Source organism: Tamandua tetradactyla, chromosome 7, assembly GCF_023851605.1.
Source record: "Tamandua tetradactyla isolate mTamTet1 chromosome 7, mTamTet1.pri, whole genome shotgun sequence".
NCBI classification, from domain to species: domain Eukaryota; kingdom Metazoa; phylum Chordata; class Mammalia; order Pilosa; family Myrmecophagidae; genus Tamandua; species Tamandua tetradactyla.
Window position 1 is genome coordinate 33,931,092 of NC_135333.1, and position 21,801 is coordinate 33,952,892.

The 21,801-nt window shown below is 37.3% G+C and overlaps 1 protein-coding gene across 8 annotated transcripts in view; it reads left to right on the top strand.

The window, feature by feature from the left end:
* XPNPEP3 (X-prolyl aminopeptidase 3) overlaps window positions 1-21,801 on the top strand; it is a 170,699-nt gene that overhangs the window by 103,771 nt on the left and 45,127 nt on the right. For 7 of the 8 annotated variants that reach the window (XM_077168945.1, XM_077168950.1, XM_077168949.1 and 4 more), the window contains 2 exons: window positions 6,776-6,838; window positions 7,675-7,788. The exons of the other annotated variant lie outside the window; for it this stretch is intronic. In XM_077168945.1, coding sequence (XP_077025060.1) covers window positions 6,776-6,838; window positions 7,675-7,788 — 177 coding nt within the window. The remainder of the gene's footprint in view (window positions 1-6,775; window positions 6,839-7,674; window positions 7,789-21,801) is intronic. 8 annotated transcript variants of the gene reach the window in all.

A 21,801-nucleotide genomic window follows, 5' to 3' on the forward strand; every position in this document is an offset into this window, starting at 1 on the left:
TTCCCCATTTGGAGAATTCTTGATATTCTTGCAAGCAGTGGGGACAACCAAATCAATAAGCCGAGCCCTCAGTCTTGGGGGTTTTCATATGAAACTTATCCCCACAAAGGATAGACTAAGCCTACTTAAAATTAGGCCTAAGAGTCTCCCCAAGAGAACCTCTATTGTTGCTCAGATGTGGCCTCTCTCTCAGCCAACATGGCAAGTGAACTCACTGCCTTCCCCCTCCTTACATGGGGCATGACTCCCAGGGGTGTAAAGCTTTCTGGCAACATGGGACAGAAATCCTTGAATGAGCGGGAACTCGGTATAAAGGGATTGAGAAAACCTTCTCAGCCGAAAGGGGGAAGAGAGAAATGAGGCAAAATAAAGTGTCAGTGGCTGAGAGATCTCAAACAGAGTCGAGAGGTTATCCTCGAGTTTTTTCTTATGCGTTATATAGATATCCCCTTTTTAATTTAAGGCATATTAGGCTAGAGGGAAGTGTCTGAAACTATAGAGCTGTGTTCCAATAGCCATGTTTCTTGAAGATGATTGTATGTGTGATTTTGTGATTTTGTAATCTGATTGTGTGATTGTGAATACCGTGTCTGATGCTCCTTTTATCTATGGACAGTTGGGTAAATAAATAAATAATAGGGGGAACAAATGTTAAAATTAAAAATATATATATTGGGTAGATGGAAATACTAGTGGTAAATGAGATAGGGGTAAAGGATATGGTATATATGAGGTTTTTTATTTTTTCTTTTTCTGGAATGATGCAAATGTTCTCAAAATGGTCATGGTGATGAATATACCGCTGTTTGATGACATTGTGAGCCATTGATTGTATACCAAGTATGGAATGTTTGTATGTTAATAATGTATGTGCTTGCATGTTGTTTTATCAATAAAAATTGTTTTTTAAAAAAAGAATAATAGTGCTATATAAAATATAAAACTAATGTTTTCCTTCCTGTAAGATGCAAGCCAAATGTAATTTGTGCTAAAGTGATCATGACGATTCGGTTTTGTTACACTCTGATTTGCTTTAAAATGAGTAAGGGACAGCATGTTATTTCTATTAAAGCTGAGTAAATTATTGGCAGTTCATAGAATATGATGACAGAGGGAAAAGTCAGAGGAAGGAGAGTCTTTCTCCAGTTCAGATTCTTCTTTAGGCTGTATTCATATTCTGCCTTCTGGACACCTGTACCTGAGTTTCCCTTAGTCACCTAAACTTGGGTTCTTCTCCCTACCACATCTGACTTTCCTTCTGTATTCTTTTTCATGGTTAATATTATCAACATATACCCAGCTACTTTAGGTAGAAATATGGATATTATCCCAGACAATTGCTTTTCCCCATACTCTGAATCTAACTAGTCGCCTAGGGAGATACAATAGTGAAGTGGAAAACCCACACTGACCTGGGTTTTTAAAGGCCAGGCAATATCATTTTGGCCATGTTACTAAATGTAACGAGAGCCCTAGTTTGCATAGCCTTAAAATGAGGCTTAAAATGAGATAGTAGGTATCTCATAGACTTTTGTGGGAAGAATATTATGATAATAATATCTTAATATTATCATGAAATAATGAGCATAAAGTGCCTAGTATAGAAGAGCACCTAGTCCTCCTGAACCTTCTTATTTTTTCAGTACAGTCTTGATCTCATTCTACCCTAGCCAGAGTGATCTTCATAAATAAGACTTGTCCCTGTCCCACTTAAAGGTCTTTGGTAGGTGCCTATTGTTTTTATGATTAAATGTAGAATGGCTCATGCAAGGCCTTGATCTGGTCCCTCTCTACTTTCCCAGCTTCATCTCTTCGTGCTCCTCCACATAGGCTTAACACTCAACCAAAATCACCTCTGACTAAGAATCACCCCCAAGAGAGCCTCTCTTGTTGCTCAGATGTGGCCTCTCTCTCCAGCCAACACAACAAGCAGTCTCACCACCCTACCCCTCTCTACGTGGGACATGACTACCAGGGGTATGGACCTTCCTGGCAACGTGGGACAGAGATCTTGGAATGAACAGAGACTCAGGATCAAGGGATTGAGAAAAACCCTAGAATGATCTGAGACTTAGCATCAAGGGATTGAGAAAAGCTTCTTGACCAAAAGGGGGAAGAGGGAAATGAGACAAAGTGTCAATGGCTGAGAGATTCCAAACAGAGTCAAGAGGTTATCCTGGAGGTTATTCTTATGCATCAAGTAGATATCATCTTGTTATTCAAGATGTAATGGAGAGGCTGGAGGGAACTGCCTGAAAATGTAGAGCTGTGTTCCAGTAGCCATGTTTCTTGAGGATGATTGAATAATGATACAGCTGTCACAGTGTGACTGTGATTGTGAAAACCGTGTGTCTGATGCTCCTTTTATCTACCTTGTCAACAAAGGAGTAGAACATATGAAATAAAAATAAATAATAGGGGGAACAAATGCTAAAATAAATTTAATTTAAATGCTAATGATCAATGAAAGCAAGGGGTAAGGGGTATGGTAGGTATAATCTTTTTTTTTTCTTTCCTGTGTTCATTTTATTTCTTTTTCTATTGTCTTTTTGTTTCTTTTTCTGAATTAATGCAAATGTTCTAAGAAATGATGAATATGCAACTAAGTGATGATATTGTGAATTACTGATTATGTATGTTGTTTTGTTTATTTTTTAATTAATAAATAACTTTTTTAAAAATCACCTCTGAGATAGGTCTCAAAGAGAGTCTCATGCTGTCCCTCTGCATGGAGTGCCCTTCACCTCTTTTTCAAGTAGCATGGTCTCTACTCTTGCATCACACACACACACACAGAGCACAGATCTTTATGAAACTTCCTGAAATGCTTTTTCTCCCCACAGCCCCTTCTTTCCGCTATTTATTGTCCATTTGTGATATGTTCTTATTGCACAGAGTGAAATGCAAAGCAAAGCCATTTTATATTTTTCAGGAATTAAAATAAAAACAAATATCACTTAGTAAAGTAGAAGTTGAGAAATACTAATCATAAAATCTGTTCCTTGAACTTTACAGGAAGAATATCAAGCACTTAGTAATGATAAATGGCATTTAACTATGTGCTACGTATATCTAGAATCATCTTTGAAGAAAATAACTTATAGAAGGCACATTCAATACCAAAAGAAGTAAAGCAAGATCAGGCATTTGGCCGCCTAAGAAAGCAAGAGAAACTGCCACCCTGTGTGGTCTGCAGGGTAGTATAAAAGGGTCATAACTTGACAGTTTCTCTATGCCATTCAGTCAAAGAATGGCAAAGAAATCTCCCTTTTTTTTATTATTAATTTAAAAAATTAACTAATACAACATTTAGAAATCATTCCATTCTACATATACAATCAGTAATTCTTAATATCATCACATAGATGCATATTCATCGTTTCTTAGTACATTTGCATCAATTTAGAAAAAGAAATAGAAAGACAACAGAAAAAGAAATAAAACAATTATAGAGAGAAAAAAAGAAAAAAAAACTATACCTCAGATGCAGCTTCATTCAGTGTTTTAACCTAATTAATTACAATTAGGTAGTATTGTGCTGTCCATTTCTGAGTTTTTGTATCCAGTCTTGTTGCACAGTCTGTATCCCTTCAGCTCCAATTACCCATTATCTTACCCTATTTCTATCTCCTGATGGTCTCTGTTACCAATGACATATTCCAAGTTTGTTCTTTAATGTCAGTTCACATCACTGGGACCATACAGTATTTGTCCTTTAGTTTTTGGCTAGTCTCACTCAGCATAATGTTCTCTAGGTCCATCCATGTTATTACATGCTTCATAAGTTTATTCTGTCTTAAAGCTGCATAATATTCCATCGTATGTATATACCACAGTTTGTTTAGCCACTCTTCTGTTGATAGACATTTTGGCTGTTTCCATCTCTTTGCAATTGTAAATAATGCTGCTATAAACATTGGTGTGCAAATGTCCGTTTGTGTCTTTGCCCTTAAGTCCTCTGAGTAGATACCTAGCAATGGTATTGCTGGGTCGTATGGCAATTCTATATTCAGCTTATTGAGGAACCCCCAAACTTCCTTCCACAGTGGTTGCACCATTTGACATTCCCACCAACAGTGAATAAGTGTGCCTCTTTCTCCACTTCCTCTCCAGCACTTGTCATTTTCTGTTTTGTTGATAATGGCCATTCTGGTGGGTGTGAGATGATATCTCATTGTGGTTTTGATTTGCATTTCTCTAATGGCCAGGGACATTGAGCATCTCTTCATGTGCCTTTTGGCCATTTGTAATTCCTCTTCTGAGAGGTGTCTGTTCAAGTCTTTTTCCCATTTTGTAATTGGGTTGGCTGTCTTTTTGTTGTTGAGTTGAACAGTCTCTTTATAAATTCTGGATACTAGACCTTTATCTGATATGTCGTTTCCAAATATTGTCTCCCATTGTGTAGGCTGTCTTTCTACTTTCTTGATGAAGTTCTTTGATGCACAAAAGTGTTTAATTTTGAGGAGCTCCCATTTATTTATTTCCTTCTTCAGTGCTCTTGCTTTAGGTTTAAGGTCCATAAAACCACCTCCAATTGTAAGCTTCCTAAGATATCTCCCTACATTTTCCTCTAACTGTTTTATGGTCTTAGACCTAATGTTTAGACCTTTGATCCATTTTGAGTTAACTTTTGTATAGGGTGTGAGATACCGGTCCTCTTTCATTCTTTTGCATATGGATATCCAGTTCTCTAGGCACCATTTATTGAAGAGACTGTTCTGTCCCAGGTGAATTGGCTTGACTGCCTTATCAGAGATCAAATGTCCATAGATGACAGGGTCTATATCTGAGCACTCTATTCGATTCCATTGGTCGATATATCTATCTTTATGCCAGTACCATGCTGTTTTGACCACTGTGGCTTCATAATATGCCTTAAAGTCAGGCAGCGTGAGACCTCCAGCTTTGTTTTTTTTCCTCAAGATACTTTTAGCAATTCGGGGCACCCTGCCCTTCCAGATAAATTTGCTTATTGGTTTTTCTATTTCTGAAAAATAAGTTGTTGGGATTTTGATTGGTATTGCATTGAATCTGTAAATCAATTTAGGTAGAATTGACATCTTAACTATATTTAGTCTTCCAGTCCATGAACACGGTATGCCCTTCCATCTATTTAGGTCTTCTGTGATTTCTTTTAACAGTTTTTTGTAGTTTTCTTTGTATAGGTCTTTTGTCTCTTTAGTTAAATTTATTCCTAAGTATTTTATTCTTTTAGTTGCAATTGTAAATGGAATTCGTTTCTTGATTTCCCCCTCAGCTTGTTCATTGAGAAATCTCCCTTTTGAACAAATGAGCCTCACTAGAGCTACCACATTTTTCCTTAAGTCTCATACTAAAAATGTAGTGCTAACTAGTTGTTTATCCACATTTGTATGTACATATATATGATGTATCCTTTATTTTAACTGCTCATTCATTCAGTTGATATTTATTGAGTACTTACTATGTGCAAGGCACAGTTTTAGGTTCTGAAGATACAGTGGTAAGTACAACATACTGTCCCTGTTTACACTTAATCAGCATTCTAGTTGGGGAAAAACAGTAAGCAAATAAGCATATTCTGTATTGTTGGCAAGGATTAAATGTTGTGAAGAAAAAGCAATGGAAGGAAATAAAATATAATGGGAGGTACTAGTTTAGATAGGGTGGTCTGGAAAGTCCTCTGTAAGGAGGAAACACTTGAGGAAAGATTGGAATGAAGAGAAGGGAGTAAGCCACACAGATGTAACTACTACCACCACCACAGTTGCTTTTATTCTTTTTGTCCTTTGGGCTTTATTATGATATCATTACCTTATATTGAGAAATGCTCTTAAAACATTCCTACAAATGTTGTATTTGCCCAGGTCATGGTTGTTACAGCTTGAGAGACATTCCTTTCTCACATAACCATATCCCTGTACAACTGATTTGGTCTATTACCACAAACACTGGAAAGAATGTAGCTGATAGAGTTTCCTCTTTATGCATTGGCTGCTAGAATACTTGGATATAAATTTGTAGTTCACTCATAGGAGTTGTGAAAATCATTATGTTAGGCATTATTTACGTTATTTTCAGTTCCACTTGTCCCAAGACTTGCTTTTCTTTAGCTCTACCTTTTATTTTTGCAATCTTATTTTATGTATCTGTGTAAGCAAATCACATCCTTTTTAGAACAGGGCAGAATGGTGAGTTATGAACATACATGTTTATTAAAAATAGAAATCACACAGACATATGGTGTGGCTATCCCAGAGAAACACTTATGATACATATACTATAGACCAGTGGTTCTGAACATGGAACAATTTTTCATTTGGCAGTTTCTGGAGACGTTTTCTCTTGTCACGCCTGTGGTGTGCTTCTGGCATCCTGCATTGTGTCACTTAGCCCCTAACAAAACATTTTCTTACCCAAAATGTCTGTAGTGCCAAGGTTGAGAAACCCTGCTGTAAACTGAACTGTTCAGCCCATAATTTCATGCATTGCAGGGTAATAAGAGGATTTTGATATGTAAATAATGACTTTGTTCCCACATAGTTTATTCTAGCAATCAGTGTATATTCTGAGTGGAAAGGCTAGCTGCTGTTGTAAATCTGTCATCAGTCAAATATTCCTGAATGCAATATGCTTTCCCTTTGGAAATCTGTATTATGCTCACTGAGATACAACTTCAGGTCCAGAAAATTGGGAGATATGGTACTTTTATTTGAACTCCAGTATTTTGGATGTCTGAACAAACAACATAGTGAAAATGAAATTGTGTTCTTTTCATCCTCCTTTCTCTTTGCAGGCTTTAGTAGAGACCATGTTTGCCAGTAAAGCCCCTGTAGATGAAGCCTTTCTTTATGCTAAGGTGAGTTTTAGATGGTTTGAAAGAATTTGTTGAAGGGAAACCATTTTACTCATAGAAGTGAAAAAGATTTCAGCTGGAGAATATTTGGTTTCTAAATGTCATTGGTAATTTATTAGAGGAGTTTAAAACATGCAGTACCATAGGAAGAAATTTATAAAGTAGACAGGTGAAGGAGAAAATCCACAAATGTGAGAAGAGAAGAATGATACTGTTCAGGTAAATGTAAAGTCTGAGGTAGAGCTTTGGGGTCGTGGCAGATACTTATCAGTGTCCAGCTCCATTCTAGGATGTATTGAAATTAGTGGAATTTCCATTTGCCTACCACCCTTTTTCATTTTTCCAGAGCATTTTGGCTGGTGGTTATTTGAAAGATTGAATTCAGTTAACTTAGAGCTGTTGTTAAAAATGTAAGCCATTTCCCAGTGATTCTCTAAATAAGAATAAAAAAACAGTAACCTATGTGATTGTGTCTCTGTACTCAGAACTGATCTTAGGTTTCTGTATCCTCTTCTGGACTAAACATTTGAAACATCGTAAGAAACTTAGAGTACCCAGGAGAAAAGAACTGATTTAGTAATAAGGTTGAATAATAGGACTGGTGAGAGAAAAAGAATAAACAGAATATATAGCATGGAGTATAGCACATGGGGTAAGAATAAAAGAAATGGAGTGAAATTACAGAATGAAAGGTTTTGTTTGTGTATGAGTAGTAGTTTTCCAGTAGTGACTTAAGATGAGCTCTGGTGTTGAGACGTGGACTAATGGAGAAAGCTTGAGCTGGGACAGTCCTACACAAATCCTTTCTTCCAGTCATACCTTGCTATTATTTTTTACAGTTTGAATTTGAATGCCGGGCCCGTGGTGCAGACATCTTGGCCTACCCCCCTGTGGTTGCTGGTGGTAACCGGTCAAACACTTTACACTATGTGAAGAATAATCAACTCATCAAGGTACACAAAATACCCTTCAGTGCTACTTCTGTTTGACCCTAATAGAAAACTCACTGACTTCATGATCCCCTCACCTCCAGCTTTTATAGAATGTCAACAACAACTTTATTATTTGTAAATTGTTTTACAGACATTATGTTTTAGGATCCTCACATTAGCATGGAGGCATAAGAACAACTATTGACATCCTTGTTTAGAAGATGAGGAAAATAAACTTAGAAAAATTAAGCAATTCATTCATTAGTGCAACACCAAGGTTTAGAGCTAAGTATTGTTCTCTAAAGCTGTTACTCATTTCACTTTTTAATGCTCCTTTTCTAAGGACTTGTGGGGACAGTGAGCCAAGCGTATTTTGGGGACAGAAGGATTTTAAGAATGCCTTAATGAGTTTTGAGGGAATTTATCCGTTATGATTTTCTTTGTCCATGTAATGACAAATAGAGAACTGAGTAGTCTTTTAAACCCATTTTTTCTTTATTATTTTAATATTCAGTAATTCAAAAGAATAAATATAGCAAATATGTAAATTATACTTGTTCTAGTTTGCTAGCTGCTGGAATGAAACACACCACAGACGGATTGGCTTTTGATAAAAGGGGATTTATTTTGTTAGTTCTTCAGAGAAAAGGCAGCTCACTTTCCACTGACGTTGTTTCTTGAGTGGGAAGGCACAGGATGCTCTCTGCTGGTCTTCTCTCCAGGCCTCTAGGTTCCAACAACTTTCCCTGGGGTGATTTCTCTCTGCATCTCCAAAGGCCTGGGCTGCGCTGCGAGTGCTGAGATGAGGTATGCTGAGCTGCTTGGGCTATGCTACCTTGAGCTCTCTCATTTAAGCACCAGCCAATTAAGTCAAATGTTGTTCATTACAGCAGGCACACCTCCTAGCCGATTGCAGATGTAATGAGCAACAGATGAGGTTCACTTACCATTGGCTCATGTCCGCAGCAGCAGAACTAGGTGCCTTCACCTGGCCAAGGTGACAACTGAATCCAACTACCACAATACTGCATAATTTTTTAAATGAATATCAATGAACCAACCACTCAACTTAAGAACTAGAACATTACCAATACATTGTACCTACTTATGTTCCCTTCTGCTGTTCCATCCCACTGCCTTCCTCCCAAAGGTGACTAGTATTCTAAATTTTGTGTTTTTCATCCGCTTGTTTTCATTTCGATAATTTTATCAAAACATGATTCCCCAAATACCTAGTTGTGCTTGTTTTTTTAATTATATAAAAATGGTAAGTGCTATATATATTTTGGGGCAATTTAACTTTTTTTGCTCATAAATACTGATTTTTTCACTACGCACGTGTTATTTGTTTACACTCCCATCAACTGTGTCTACTTCTGTTGACGGTATCCTTCCCATCACCTGCCATTGTCAGATTTCTAGTGATACTGAGCATCTTTTCTTATCTTTGACACTATTAAAGTCTCATCTTGCTGATATATCGTTTAAGTTATTCCAATCTGTGCTCATAAGTGAAATTGGCCCATAATGTTCTTTCTCATACTGTTTTTTTTTCTGGTTTTCATATTAACATTAAATTTAAGCTCATAAATGAATAGTCTCTTATTTTACTATTGTAGAATGATTTCAGTGATTGGTTCTTGAAAAGCTGGTAGAGTATACCACTGATGGGGCCTGATATTTTCCTTTTGGAAAGACTGAACTACTACATCAATTTCTTTAATATATTGAGACTTTATGCTTCTTTTCTTATCATATAAAATATAACTTACCTATCAGAAAACTATTTAAAACATAAAAGAATGGTTTAATGGGTAATTTGAAAGTGCACATCCATGTAACCATTACCCAGATCAAGAAAGAACAAGTTTCAGCAAATTAGCAACAGGCCAAATCCAGCCTGCTACATGTGTTTGTAAATAAAGTTTTATTGTAACACAGTTCTTCCTGTTCATTTATATAATGTTTATTACTACTTTCCTGCTACAGTGCCAGAGTTAAGTAATTGCAACAGAGTCCATATAGCCTACAAAGTCGAAAATATTTACGACCAAGCTCTTTAGAAAAAAGTTTATGACCCCTGAAGTAGAACATTACAACACCACCCCCCAAAAAACTAAAGTTTTTCTCACTATGTATTCCTTCCCAGTGATAACTATTTCTCCCCCAGCTAAGATAACCACACTCCTGACTTTGGTGGTAATTGTTTCTTTGTTTTTATTTTACGACTAATACATAATATAGTTTAATATGTTCTGGTTTTGCTTGTTTTTGAACTTCATATATTTGAAATCATGTTGTGTCTGTCTTCTTTCATGCAACAGTATATTGTGGCATGCAGCTGTCGTTTGTTCACTTTAATTGCTATAGTGTACAGTAGCAGTTAAAGTGTGGTCTGTGAGATTAATGTATTTTCATAAGCATATTAAGATATATTTGCCCTTTTCATTCACAAGTATATAGTGGACTATCCCAGAGTCTACTTGATACTGATATCATAACTGATTGAATGCAGAAGCAGATATGAAAATCTAGCTGTCTTAGATTAAGCTAGACATAAAGAGGTTTGCAAAAATGTAAGACTGCCTCTTTTGTAACTAAAGTTTTTATTTAGAAAAATGTAGTTATTTTTCACAAGTGTTACGTGTGATAAAGGGGTTTATTATTTTTGAAAGAATAAATATAAATTTTTCTCACTTCTAATTTTTTTTCACTTTTAATTTTTTAATGCAATAAATATACATGGGTATAACCCACAAAGTATTTGAGTCCTCAGTAATTTTTTAAGAAATGAAAGGATCCTGAGACCAGAAGATTTGAAAATAGTTGCTTTAGACCACTCACCTTTACAAATATACAATTTACTTTTTCTCTTCTCTTAATATACGTTCATGTTGTTTCCAGTTTTTTACTGTGATGAACAGTGTTCTGTGATAATTCTTGTACATTTTTCCTGGTATATAAGTTGCCAATTTTGTCTAGGGACATCTAATAATGAAATTACTAGGTCATAGCATATGCATACTTGCAACTTTAATAAATAATCCCAAACATATCTCTTTCACTTTGCTAATACTGCCAGAATGCAATATATCAGAAATGGATTGGCTCTTAACAAAGGGGATTTATTAAGTTGCAAGTTGCAATTCTAAGGCTGCGAAAATGTCCAGATTAAGGCACCCACTAGAGGATACCACCTTGAATGGGTAGGGACACATCTCCATCTAATCAAAAGGTCACATTCACAATTGGAGGAGTCACATTTCCATGGAAACAATCTAATCCAGAGGTCCCACCCTACAGTATTGGATTGGGGTTAAAAGAATTTGGCTACAAAGTAGAACTTTGTTTACAGTGTGGCCTTAATTCCCTGAGGTCCTGCTGACACTTGCTCATGGAAATACCATTTCTGGAGCTTTGTTGAATATGTCCTTTTTAGTAGAATCACTGAATATCTACATGATGATAGGCAGTTCTGAGAACTCTCAGTTATCAAATGCTTAGCTCCTTTACATCCCAATAATAAGCTAAAAGCTGCCATTCAAAGAGGGCATGGTATTTAGTGGCCTCTTTGGATAATTTTCATGTCTAAAACACAAGGGCCAGTACATTGCAGTAGCACTTTATTGCCATAGACTCCTATCTCTCTAGGTAGGAGTCACTGAGACCTGTAGTTTCATAGGAATGACAATCTAGTTGCAGTTTAGAGTCTGCTGTTGTGCACATCCATATGTGGCCACCTTGTGGGTGACCTTAACTAGATAGTCTAAAAGAATGCCTAGATGTGGCACATGGTTTCTCTAGTAGCCAAACATGCCTTTCAGCTGTTGGGACTGTAGTGGATGCTGCCAATGATAAAGAATTCTGTTTAACTTTGTTTAGTATGATCCTCTAATATCTTAGCTCTGGTGGTTTAAAGGTGTTTGTGTCCAAGGAAAACACGTCCTTAAATGTAATCCATTCCTCTGGTGTAAACCCATTTTAAGTAGCATCTTTTGATAAGGCTACTTCAGTTAAGGTGTGACCTACCTCAGTTTGAATAGTTTTTAATCCTCTTACAGCAGTCCTTTACAAGACAATGAAATTCACAGAAAGAAAGAAAGCCATAGGAGGAAGAAGTAGATACTGATAAAATCTGAAAGAGGAGGGAGAGACCAACAAATGCCATCTTGCCTGGCCATGTGGCAGAGGAGCCAAGGATCCCCAGCAGCTGGTCTTCATGAAGAAAGCAAGTCCTTGATGATGCCTTGATTTGGATATTTTCTTAGACCCTGACCATAATCAAAGTTCCTTCGTGCAAGCCTAACCATTTCATTTTAAATGCTTTAAGTAGCCTAGGACACTGAAACACCAGCACAAATGGCCTTTAAAAATTGCTTCTGTGGAGCAGTCCTTGGACCTTCTTATCAGGGATGATTGTCCAATCTGTAGGTGTTATATTATCTAATAAAGACCATATGCAGGAAAAAAGAAAAAAACATGGCTTTTGTGGGGTACACAACAGTCTCAAACCAGCACAATATCCAAAGTGATTATATCAGTTTATGCTTCCTTTATTTCTTCCTGAAACAGTTTGATAAATTATACTTTTCTACCACTTTGTCTATTTTGTCTGTTCTAAAAATTACTCATAATACTATCTTTTAATTTACATATTTATAATATATACTTTTTTTACATTCTTGATATATTTATTATTACCTTTTCTCTTTTCTTCTACTAAATCCGATTAGACAGTTTCTTTAAAAAGTAAACATATGAGTCAGAGGTGCCAAGATGGTGGCTTAGCAAGGGGCGCAATTTAGTTCGTCCTCCAGAACAGCTACCAAATAACTAGGAACAGTACAGACCAGCTCCTGGGACCACGTCAGTGACCAGACACACAGCGTACCCCAGTCTGGACAGGTTGTGAGCCCCCCACCAGAACCGTGAGTTCCCCAAGCCGTGGCGGCCGGTGCCCCCCCCCTACAGACTGTCTCCCAGAGGGGAAAGGAAAGGGATTTTACCAGCAGCAGGGGCTGAGCACAGCCAAATGCCAATTGTGGAATTAATTAACAAATTCTGACTACTAAAAATAGGCCCCCAGCTAAGGTGAACTTGGTCAAAGCAGAGGTTGCTCATTTTTGCCCCAGCACCAAGGGGGGCAGGGCTGACAGAAAAAGGAAAAAAAAAAGAAACAGGTTTTTGTGACTGTGTTTCTACAAAGTCTTGACTGCCTTTGGATACAGTGTCAGGACTTCTCAGGCTGCAACTGCCCCAGGTATAGGCAGAAACAAGCTCGTTTGAGGGCTTGTCTGGAGCCTGTGCCTTCCCCAGGGGAGGGGTGAAGCCCAACTCAGGTGGAATCCCTCCCTGAAGGAATTCAGACACCAGAGCTTGGTAATTTGAAGCCATTAAAACCAGCCTACACCCTCTCCTCTGTCTCCACCACGTCCCCAGCAGGGAGAGCCTGCCGAAGTTAAAGGTACCACATCATCTTATGCTGGTGGGACTTGCAGGCAGACAAGTGCCTCATACTGGGCAGGATAAGAAAAAGAGAGTCCAGAGATTTCACAGGAAAGTATTTCAACCTGCTGGTCTTACCCTCAGGGAAAACTGACACAGGTGACTCTTTCCTCCTGACAGGAGGCCAGTTTGGTTTCAGAAAACTCTACTGGGGTCTATAATACCTAAGTAGACCCTCCTAAGAGGGGAGGGGAGGAAGGCACATATAGACAGGGCAAGAAACAAGAACTGAAAAATTCTCCTCTGTTAAACAAAACCTAAGCTAGAGGTCCAGAATAAGCTGAACTGAATGTGAAAGAACAGACAACAAATTCATCCAGCAAGATAAAAAAACAGTAAAAATAATCTCCAGAATAAACTAATTAAGGTAATTAAATGCCTAGATGCCAGCAAAAAATAACAAATCACACTAGGAAAATTGAACATACGGCCCAGTCAAAGGAACAAACCAACAATTCAAATGAGATACAGGAGTTGAAACAGTTCAGAATATACGAACAGACATGGAAAACCTCATCAAAAATCAAATCAATGAATTGAGGGAGGATATAAAGAAGGCAAGGAATGAACAAAAGAGAAGAAATTGAAAGTCTGAAGAAACAAATCACAGAACTTATGGGAGTGAAAGGCACAGTGGAAGAGATGAAAAAAACAATGGAAACCTACAATGTTAGATTTCAAGAGGCAGAAGATAGGATTAGTGAGCTGGAGGACAGAACATCTGAAATCTGACAAGCAAAAGAAAATATAGGGGAAAAATGGAAAAATATGAGCAGGGACTCAGGGAATTGAATGACAATATGAATTGCATGAATATATGTGTTGTAGGTGTCCCAGAAGGAGACGAGCAGGGAAAAGGAGGAGAAAAACTAATGGAGAAAATTATCACTGGAAATTTCCTAACTGTTATGAAAGACTCAAAATTACAGATCCAAGAAGTGCAGCGTACCCCAAAGAGAATAGATCCAGATAGATGTACTCCAAGACACTTACTAATCAGAATGTCAGAGGTCAAAGAGAAAGAGAGAATCTTGAAAGCATCAAGAGAAAAGCAATCCATCACATACAAGGGAAGCCCAATAAACCCAACTCCTTTTCCCTTCTCTTCTCCTTCTGGGATACCCACAATGCGTAGATTTCTCAGCAGACACCATGGAGGCAAGAAGACAGTGGGATGAAATATTTAAATTACTAAAAGAGAAAAATTGCCAACCAAGAATTCTATATCCAGCAAAATTGTCCTTCAAAAATGAGGGAGAAATTAAAACATTTTCAGACAAAAAATCACTGAGAGAATTTGTGACCAAGAGACCAGTTCTGCAAGAAATACTAAAGGGAGCACTAGAGAAAAATACGAAAAGTCAGAAGAGTGTAGAAATGAAGACTATGAGTAAAGGTAAAAAGAAGAAAATTAGATATGATGTATAAAATCCAAAAGGCAAAACGGTAGAAGAAAGTACTACCCATACAGTAATATATGCTGTCTACAGGAAACACATCTTAGACCCAAGGATAAACATAGGTTGAAAATGAAAGGTTGGGAAAAGATATTTCATGCAAATAACAATCAGAAAAGAGCAGGATCCAACAAATTAGACTTCAAATGTAAAACAGTTAAAAAAGACAAAGAAGGGGCAGGCCATGGTGGCTCAGCAGGCAGAGTTCTCGCCTGCGATGCCAGAGACCCAGGTTTGATTCCTGGTGCCTGCCCATGCCAAAAAATAAGAGATAAATAAATTAATAAGACAAAAGAAGGATACTATGTATTAATAAAAGGAACAATTCAGCAAGAAGACATAACAATCATAAATATTTATGCACTGAGCCAGAATGCTCCAGAATACATGTGGCAAACACTGAAAAGAGAAATAGACACATCTACCATAATAGTTGGAGACTTCAATTCCCCACTCTCATCAATGGACAGAACATCTAGACAGAGGATCAATAAAGAAACAGAGAATTTGAGTAATACAATAAATGAGCTAGACTTAACAGACATTTATAGAACATTGCACCCCACAACAGCAGGATACCCTTTTTCTCAAGTGCTCATGGATCATTCTCAAGGATAGACCATATGCTGGGTCTCAAAATCCAAGTGATTTGATCAGGGAATAAAAAGTATTTGCAAAGTGAGAACAGGGGAAAATTCAACTTCCCCAAGTTGGATTCTTGATATTTTCACAAGCAGCGTGGGCAAAGCTATAGGCTGAGCTCCAGTCTTGGGGTTTATTCATATGAAACTTAAAACCACAAAAGATAGGTCAAGCCCACTTAAAATTAGGCCTAAGAGTCACCCCCCAGGAGAACCTCTTTTGTTGCTCAGATGTGGCCTTTCTCTCCTGCTAACACAACAAGCAAACTCACCACCCTCCCCCGTCTACGTGGGACATGACTCCCAGGGGTGTGGACCTTCCTGGCAACGTGGGATAGAAATCCTAGAATGAGCTGAGACTCAGCATCAGGGGATTGAGGAGACCTTCTAGACCAAAAGGGGGAAGAGTGAAATGAGACAAAATAAAGTGTCAATGGCTGAGAGATTCCAAACAGAGTTGAGAGGTTATCCTGGAGGTTATTCTTACGCATTAAATAGATATCACCTTGTTATTCAAGATGTAATGGAGAGGCTGGAGGGAACTGCCTGAAAATGTAGAGTTGTGTTCCAGTAGCCATGTTTCTTGAAGATGATTGTATAATGATATAGCATTCACAGTGTGACTGTGTGATTGTGAAAACCTTGTGTTTGATGCTCCTTTTATCTACCTTGTCAACAGATGAATAGAACATATGGAATAAGAATAAATAATAGGGGGAACAAATGTTAAAATAAATTTAGTTTGAAATGCTAGTGATTAATGAAAGGGATGGGTAAGGGGTATGGTATGTATAAACTTTTTTTTCTGTTTTCATTTTATTTCTTTTTCTGAATAGATGCAAATATTCCAAGAAATGATCATAATGATGAATATGAAATTATGTGGTGATGTTGTGAGTTACTGATTATATGTAGAATGGAATGATCAAAATAGGAATGTTTGCATTTATTTGGGGTTTTTTGGTATTTAAAAAAATAAATAAGTAAACATATACATGCCCTATGAACCAACAATTCCCTTTATATGTATAAAGCAATTCCCTTTATAGATATATAACCAAGAGAAATTAAAACATCTGCCCATAAGGAGCTTTTTACAAGAATGTTCATAGCAATATTGCTCATAATAGGTGTCTAATAACAGAAGATTGAATAAACAAAATGTGGTATGGTATATTCATGAAATAAAAAGGAACAAGCTGCTAAACCTTCAACAATGTAGATGATCTCAAACATGCTTAGTGAAGTCACACACCAAAAATTTATGTACTGTATGATTATATTTATATGAAGTCCTAAATAGGCAAAAGTAATCTATGATGGTAGAAATCAGATCATTAGTTATTTCTGATTGGGAGTTTGGAAATGGACATGAGAGTGTGAGGGCTACATGGGTGTATGCATTTGAAGAAAGTGAGTTATTGTCACATACTTAAGATTTGTGTACTTCACTGTATTTAAGTTGCACCTCAAAAGTATTACCGATTTTTATACCAGAAACCTAGGTTCAATTCCTGGAGCCTGCCCATGCAAAAATAAATAAATAAATAAAATTATTGATTTAAAAAAATTTTTACCAGAGGTTTATTGATTTTCATTACTCCTTTATGGCCAACTTTTCACATCATTAATCTTTTTTTTTTTTTAACTTTTTTATTATATAGTATAACATATATACAAAAGACATAAACAAGCAATAATTTTCAAAGCATTCTTCAACAAGTGGTTACAGTACAGATCCCAGAGGTTGTCATGGGCTACCATATGATTCTCTATTTTTCCTTCTAGCTGCTCCAGAGTATAGGAGGCTAGAGGCCTTAAATACTTTTTTATCATCACAGTCGACTTTTTTTCCTTCTTTTTTTGTGACCAATAACATATATACAAAAAAGCCATAAATTTCAAAGCACAGCACCACAATTAGTTGTAGAACATATTTCTGCCTTTGACATGGGTTACAATTTCACAATTTTAGGTTTTTACTTTTAAAATAATGTTCTGAATCACTTTAACCCCAACCTGTTTGGCTTTGTTCTTTAAAATAATGTTCTGAATCACTTTAACCCCAACCTGTTTGGCTTTGTTCTTATCTCTAAATATTAGGTTATATATATTAAACAGCCTCTCAAAATCTAGAAATAATAATCATCACTCTGGACTTAATGTATCTGCTCTAACAGCTTAAGAGAGATATCAGTTTAATGATTCAGCATGCATATTCATATGCTAAGTCCTGTCTTCTATGTATAATTCCACCATCATCTTTGATCTTTCCATACTTTCTTTGGGGTTCTTTGGGCTATGGCAGTTCTAACCTTTTGATATTGGAAGAGTCTGTCATTAATATGGGGTAGGAAGATGGAACTAGCTGATGTTCTGGAGAGGTTGGGTTAGGTTTCAAGACTTATCTGGACCAGGGACCCATCTGGAGGTTGTCGGTTTCTGGAAAGCTACTCTAGTGCCTGGAACCCTTGTGGAATCTTATATATTGCCCTAGGTGTTCTTTAGCATTGCCTGGAATGGTCCTAGTTGGGGGTTGGCAGGTATGATGGGTAGCAAAATCTACCTGAAGCTTGCATAAGAGCAACCTTCCGAGTAGCCTCTTGATGCTATTTGAACTCTCTCAACCACTGGCACTTTATTAATTACACTTCTTTTCCCACTTTTGGTCAGAATGTGATTGTTGATCCCACGGTGCCAGGTCTGGATTCATCCCTGGGAGTCATCTCCCACATCTTCAGGGAGGCTTTCACCCCTGGATATCATGTCCCACGTAGCGGGGAGGGCAATGATTTCACTAGCAGAGTTGGGCTTAGAGAAACCAAGGCCACATCTGAGCAAAAGTAACTCTTAGGCTAGCCTATAGGTAGTCTAAGCTTCTCCGCTACCTACATAAGCTTCACAAGAGTAAGCCTCGTGATTGAAGGCATGGCCTATTGATTTGGGTATCCCTAAAGTTTGACACAGTGTCAGGGGATTGCCTGATGGTAAAGTTTAATAGTTCCATATTCTTTCTCCCCTCCCTCGGGATTTTGCCGATACTTTTTGATTATCTGCTCAATATACTCTAGGATGTTTCCAGGCAGTACAATAATCTATACAGGATTAAAGGACCTCTTCTTATTCTGTGCTCCCTGTGTTTCAGTTGTTCAACGATCTATGCAGATGGGTTGAATTAGATTACGCACTACAGAAAATTTGAGTTCCAGACCAAATGAACCTTTCTTTCATTGGTCTCAAAGAGTATGTGTAGTTCTAAAATATAGACACTGTCTTCCTTACCTCTATGTTCTGAATTACTTTAACCCCAACCTGTTTGGCTTTGTTCTTATCTGTAAATAATCAGGTTATATATATATAAAACAACCTCTCAAAATCCAGAAATAATAATCACCACTCTGGACTTAATGTGTCTGATCTAAAAGCTTATGATCTAGGCCCCTGTTTTCTTATGAGCATTTTCTTAAGGTGACCAAACCATTGTTGATTTTTTGTTTCTGGCTTATTTTGTCTCACCAAATATCCCACATGTTCATTCACATCATTGCATGCCTCACGACATTCTTCCTTCTTGTAGCAGCACAACCTTCGTTTATAAGTATGCACCATTGTTTGCCAATCTATTTCTCCATCAGTGCATCCTTCAGCCACCTGCATTCATCAGGCATCATGTAGAGGGCCCAAAGTCCACAGTCCATCAACGTTCTCAACTTTAGATAATTTCATTGTTCCTAAGAGACAGAAAAACCAACAAACACACCCTCAACAAATAGGAAATCTAAACCTCCTCTTAACTCTTGTTCCTCACCCCATTATTTATCTCTGCTGTTGCTGTGATAGTGCTGATGGTTTCCTTTTGAACATAGCTCATAGCATGCAATAGCAGTTTTCCCCCTGTACCCTGGACTTAAACACTCTCTGTATAAGAATCATATCTTTGATACTCTCACAAGCAGTGGGGACAACCAAAGCAGTAGGCTGTGCCCCCAATCTTGGAGTTTGTTCATATGAACTTAACCCCGCAAAGGATAGGCTAAGCCTACTTAAAATTAGGCCTAAGAGTCAGCCCCAAGAGAACCTCTTTTGTTGCTCAGATTTGGCCTCTCTCTCTCAGCCAACATGACAAGCAAGCTCACCACCTTTCCCCTCTCTACGTGGGACATGAATCCCAGGGGTGTGGACCTTCTTGGCAACGTGGGACAGAAATCCTACAATGAGCTGGGACTTAGCACCAAGGGATTGAGTAAACCTTCTCAACCAGAAGGGGAAAGAGAGAAGTGAGACAAAATAAAGTATCAATGGCTGAGAAATTCCAAAGTCAAGAGGTTATCCTGGAAGTTATTCTTACGCATTGAATAGATAGCACCTTTTTAGTTAAGGCATAACAGAGAGGCTGGAGGGAACTGCCCAAAAATGTAGAGCTGTTGTGTGTTCCAGTAGCCATGTTTCTTGAAGATGATTGTATAATGATATAGCTTTCTCAGTGTGACTGTGTGATTGTGAAAACCTTGTGTCTGATGCTGTTTTTATCTACCTTATGGACAGATGAGTAAAACATATGGATTAAAAATAAATATATAATAAGGGGAACAAATGTTAAAATAAATTTAGTAGATTGAAATGCTAGTGATGAGTGAAAGGGAGGGTTAAGGGGTAGGGTATGTATGAAATTTTTTTCTGTTTTCTTTTTATTTCATTTTCTGAATTGATGCAAATGTTCTAAGAAATGATCATGATGAATATACAAGTATGTGATAAAATAAGAATGTTCACATTTTATGTTAATTGTTTTATTAATAAAAATTTTAAAAAGATAAAAGGAATAAAACAAAAAAAATCTTTGAAGTATTTCTTACGAGAACTCATTTTTATTTCTAGTGTCAGTCAGTGGGACACACAGGTCTACATACAACCCCTTTCAATCTTGTTCATCTTCAATATGGTAATTTTACTTATAGACCCACTAAAGAATCACCTTCACTCCTATCCATTCCCTTACACTGAAGTTCAACCTCATTAGCTAATGGTTCACCCATCTCTAGCTTCTATGTATCTCTAAGTCCCCTATATTCTGTATTATAATCCTCTGTTACACCTTTATGCTGGTCATAAAAGTGGAATCATACAGTATCTGTCCTTTTGTCTCTGGCTAATTTCACTCAACATTATGGCCTCAAGGCTCATCCATCTTGTCATGTGCTTCAGGACGTCATTTTGTCTTACTGCTGCATAATATTCCATCGTATGTATATACCACAATTTGTTGATCCACTCATCTGTCGATGGACATTTGGTTTGTTTCTGTCATTTGGCAATTGTGAATAATGTTACTGTGAATATTGGTGTGCAAATGTCTTTTGGGTCATTGCTTTCAGCTCTTCTGGGTATATACCAAGTAGTGCTATTGCTGGGTCATAGGGCAACTCAATATTTAGTTTCCTTAGGAACCGCCAAACAGTCTTCCGCAGTGGCTACACCATTATACATTCCCACCAGCAGTGTCCCAGTTTCTCCACATCCTCTCCAACATTTACAGCTTCCTGCTTGTTTCATAGCAGCCATTCTTATAGGTGTGAGGTGGTATCTCATTGTAATCTTGATCTGCATTTCCCTTATAACCAGTGAAAATGAGCATCTTTTCATGTGCTTTTGAGTCATCTGTATTTGATCTTCTGAAAAATGTCTATTCATATCTTTAGACCATTTTATAATTGGGTTATTTGTTCTTTTTTTGTTGAGTTGCATGATTTCTTTGTATATACAGGAAATCAAACCTTTGTCCGATATATAATTTCCAAATATTTTCTGCCATTGAGTTGGCTGCCTCTTCACCTTTTTGACAGAGTCTTTTGAGGTGCAGAAGCATTTGATTTTGAGGAGTTTCCATTTATCTATTTTTTTTCTTTTGTTGCTTGTGCTTTGGGTGTAAAGTTTAGGAAGCTACCTCCTGTCACTGGGTCTTGAAGATGTTTCCCTATATTTTCTTCTAGAAGCGTTATGGTGCTGTTTCTTATATTTAGGTGTTTGATCCACTTTGAGTTAATTTTTGTGTAGGGTATAAGACAGGGGTCTTCTTTCATTCTCTTGGCTATTAATATCCAGTTCTTCCATGTCCAATTATTGAAAGGACTATTTTGTCCCAGTTCAGAGGATTTGGGGGCCTTGTCAAAAATCAATTGACCATAGATTTATTGGTCTATTTCTGCACTCTCGATTCGATTCAGTTTGTCAGTGGTTCTGTCTTTGTGCCAGTACCATGCTATTTTGACCACTGTGGCTTTATAATAGGCTTTAAAGTCAGGGAGTGTTAATCCTTCCACTTCATTCTTCTTTTTTAGGATGCTTTTAGCTGTTCTGGGTCTCTTTCCCTACCAGATGAATTTGGTAGTTAGTTTTTCCATATCTTCAAAGTAGGTTGTTTGAATTTTGAT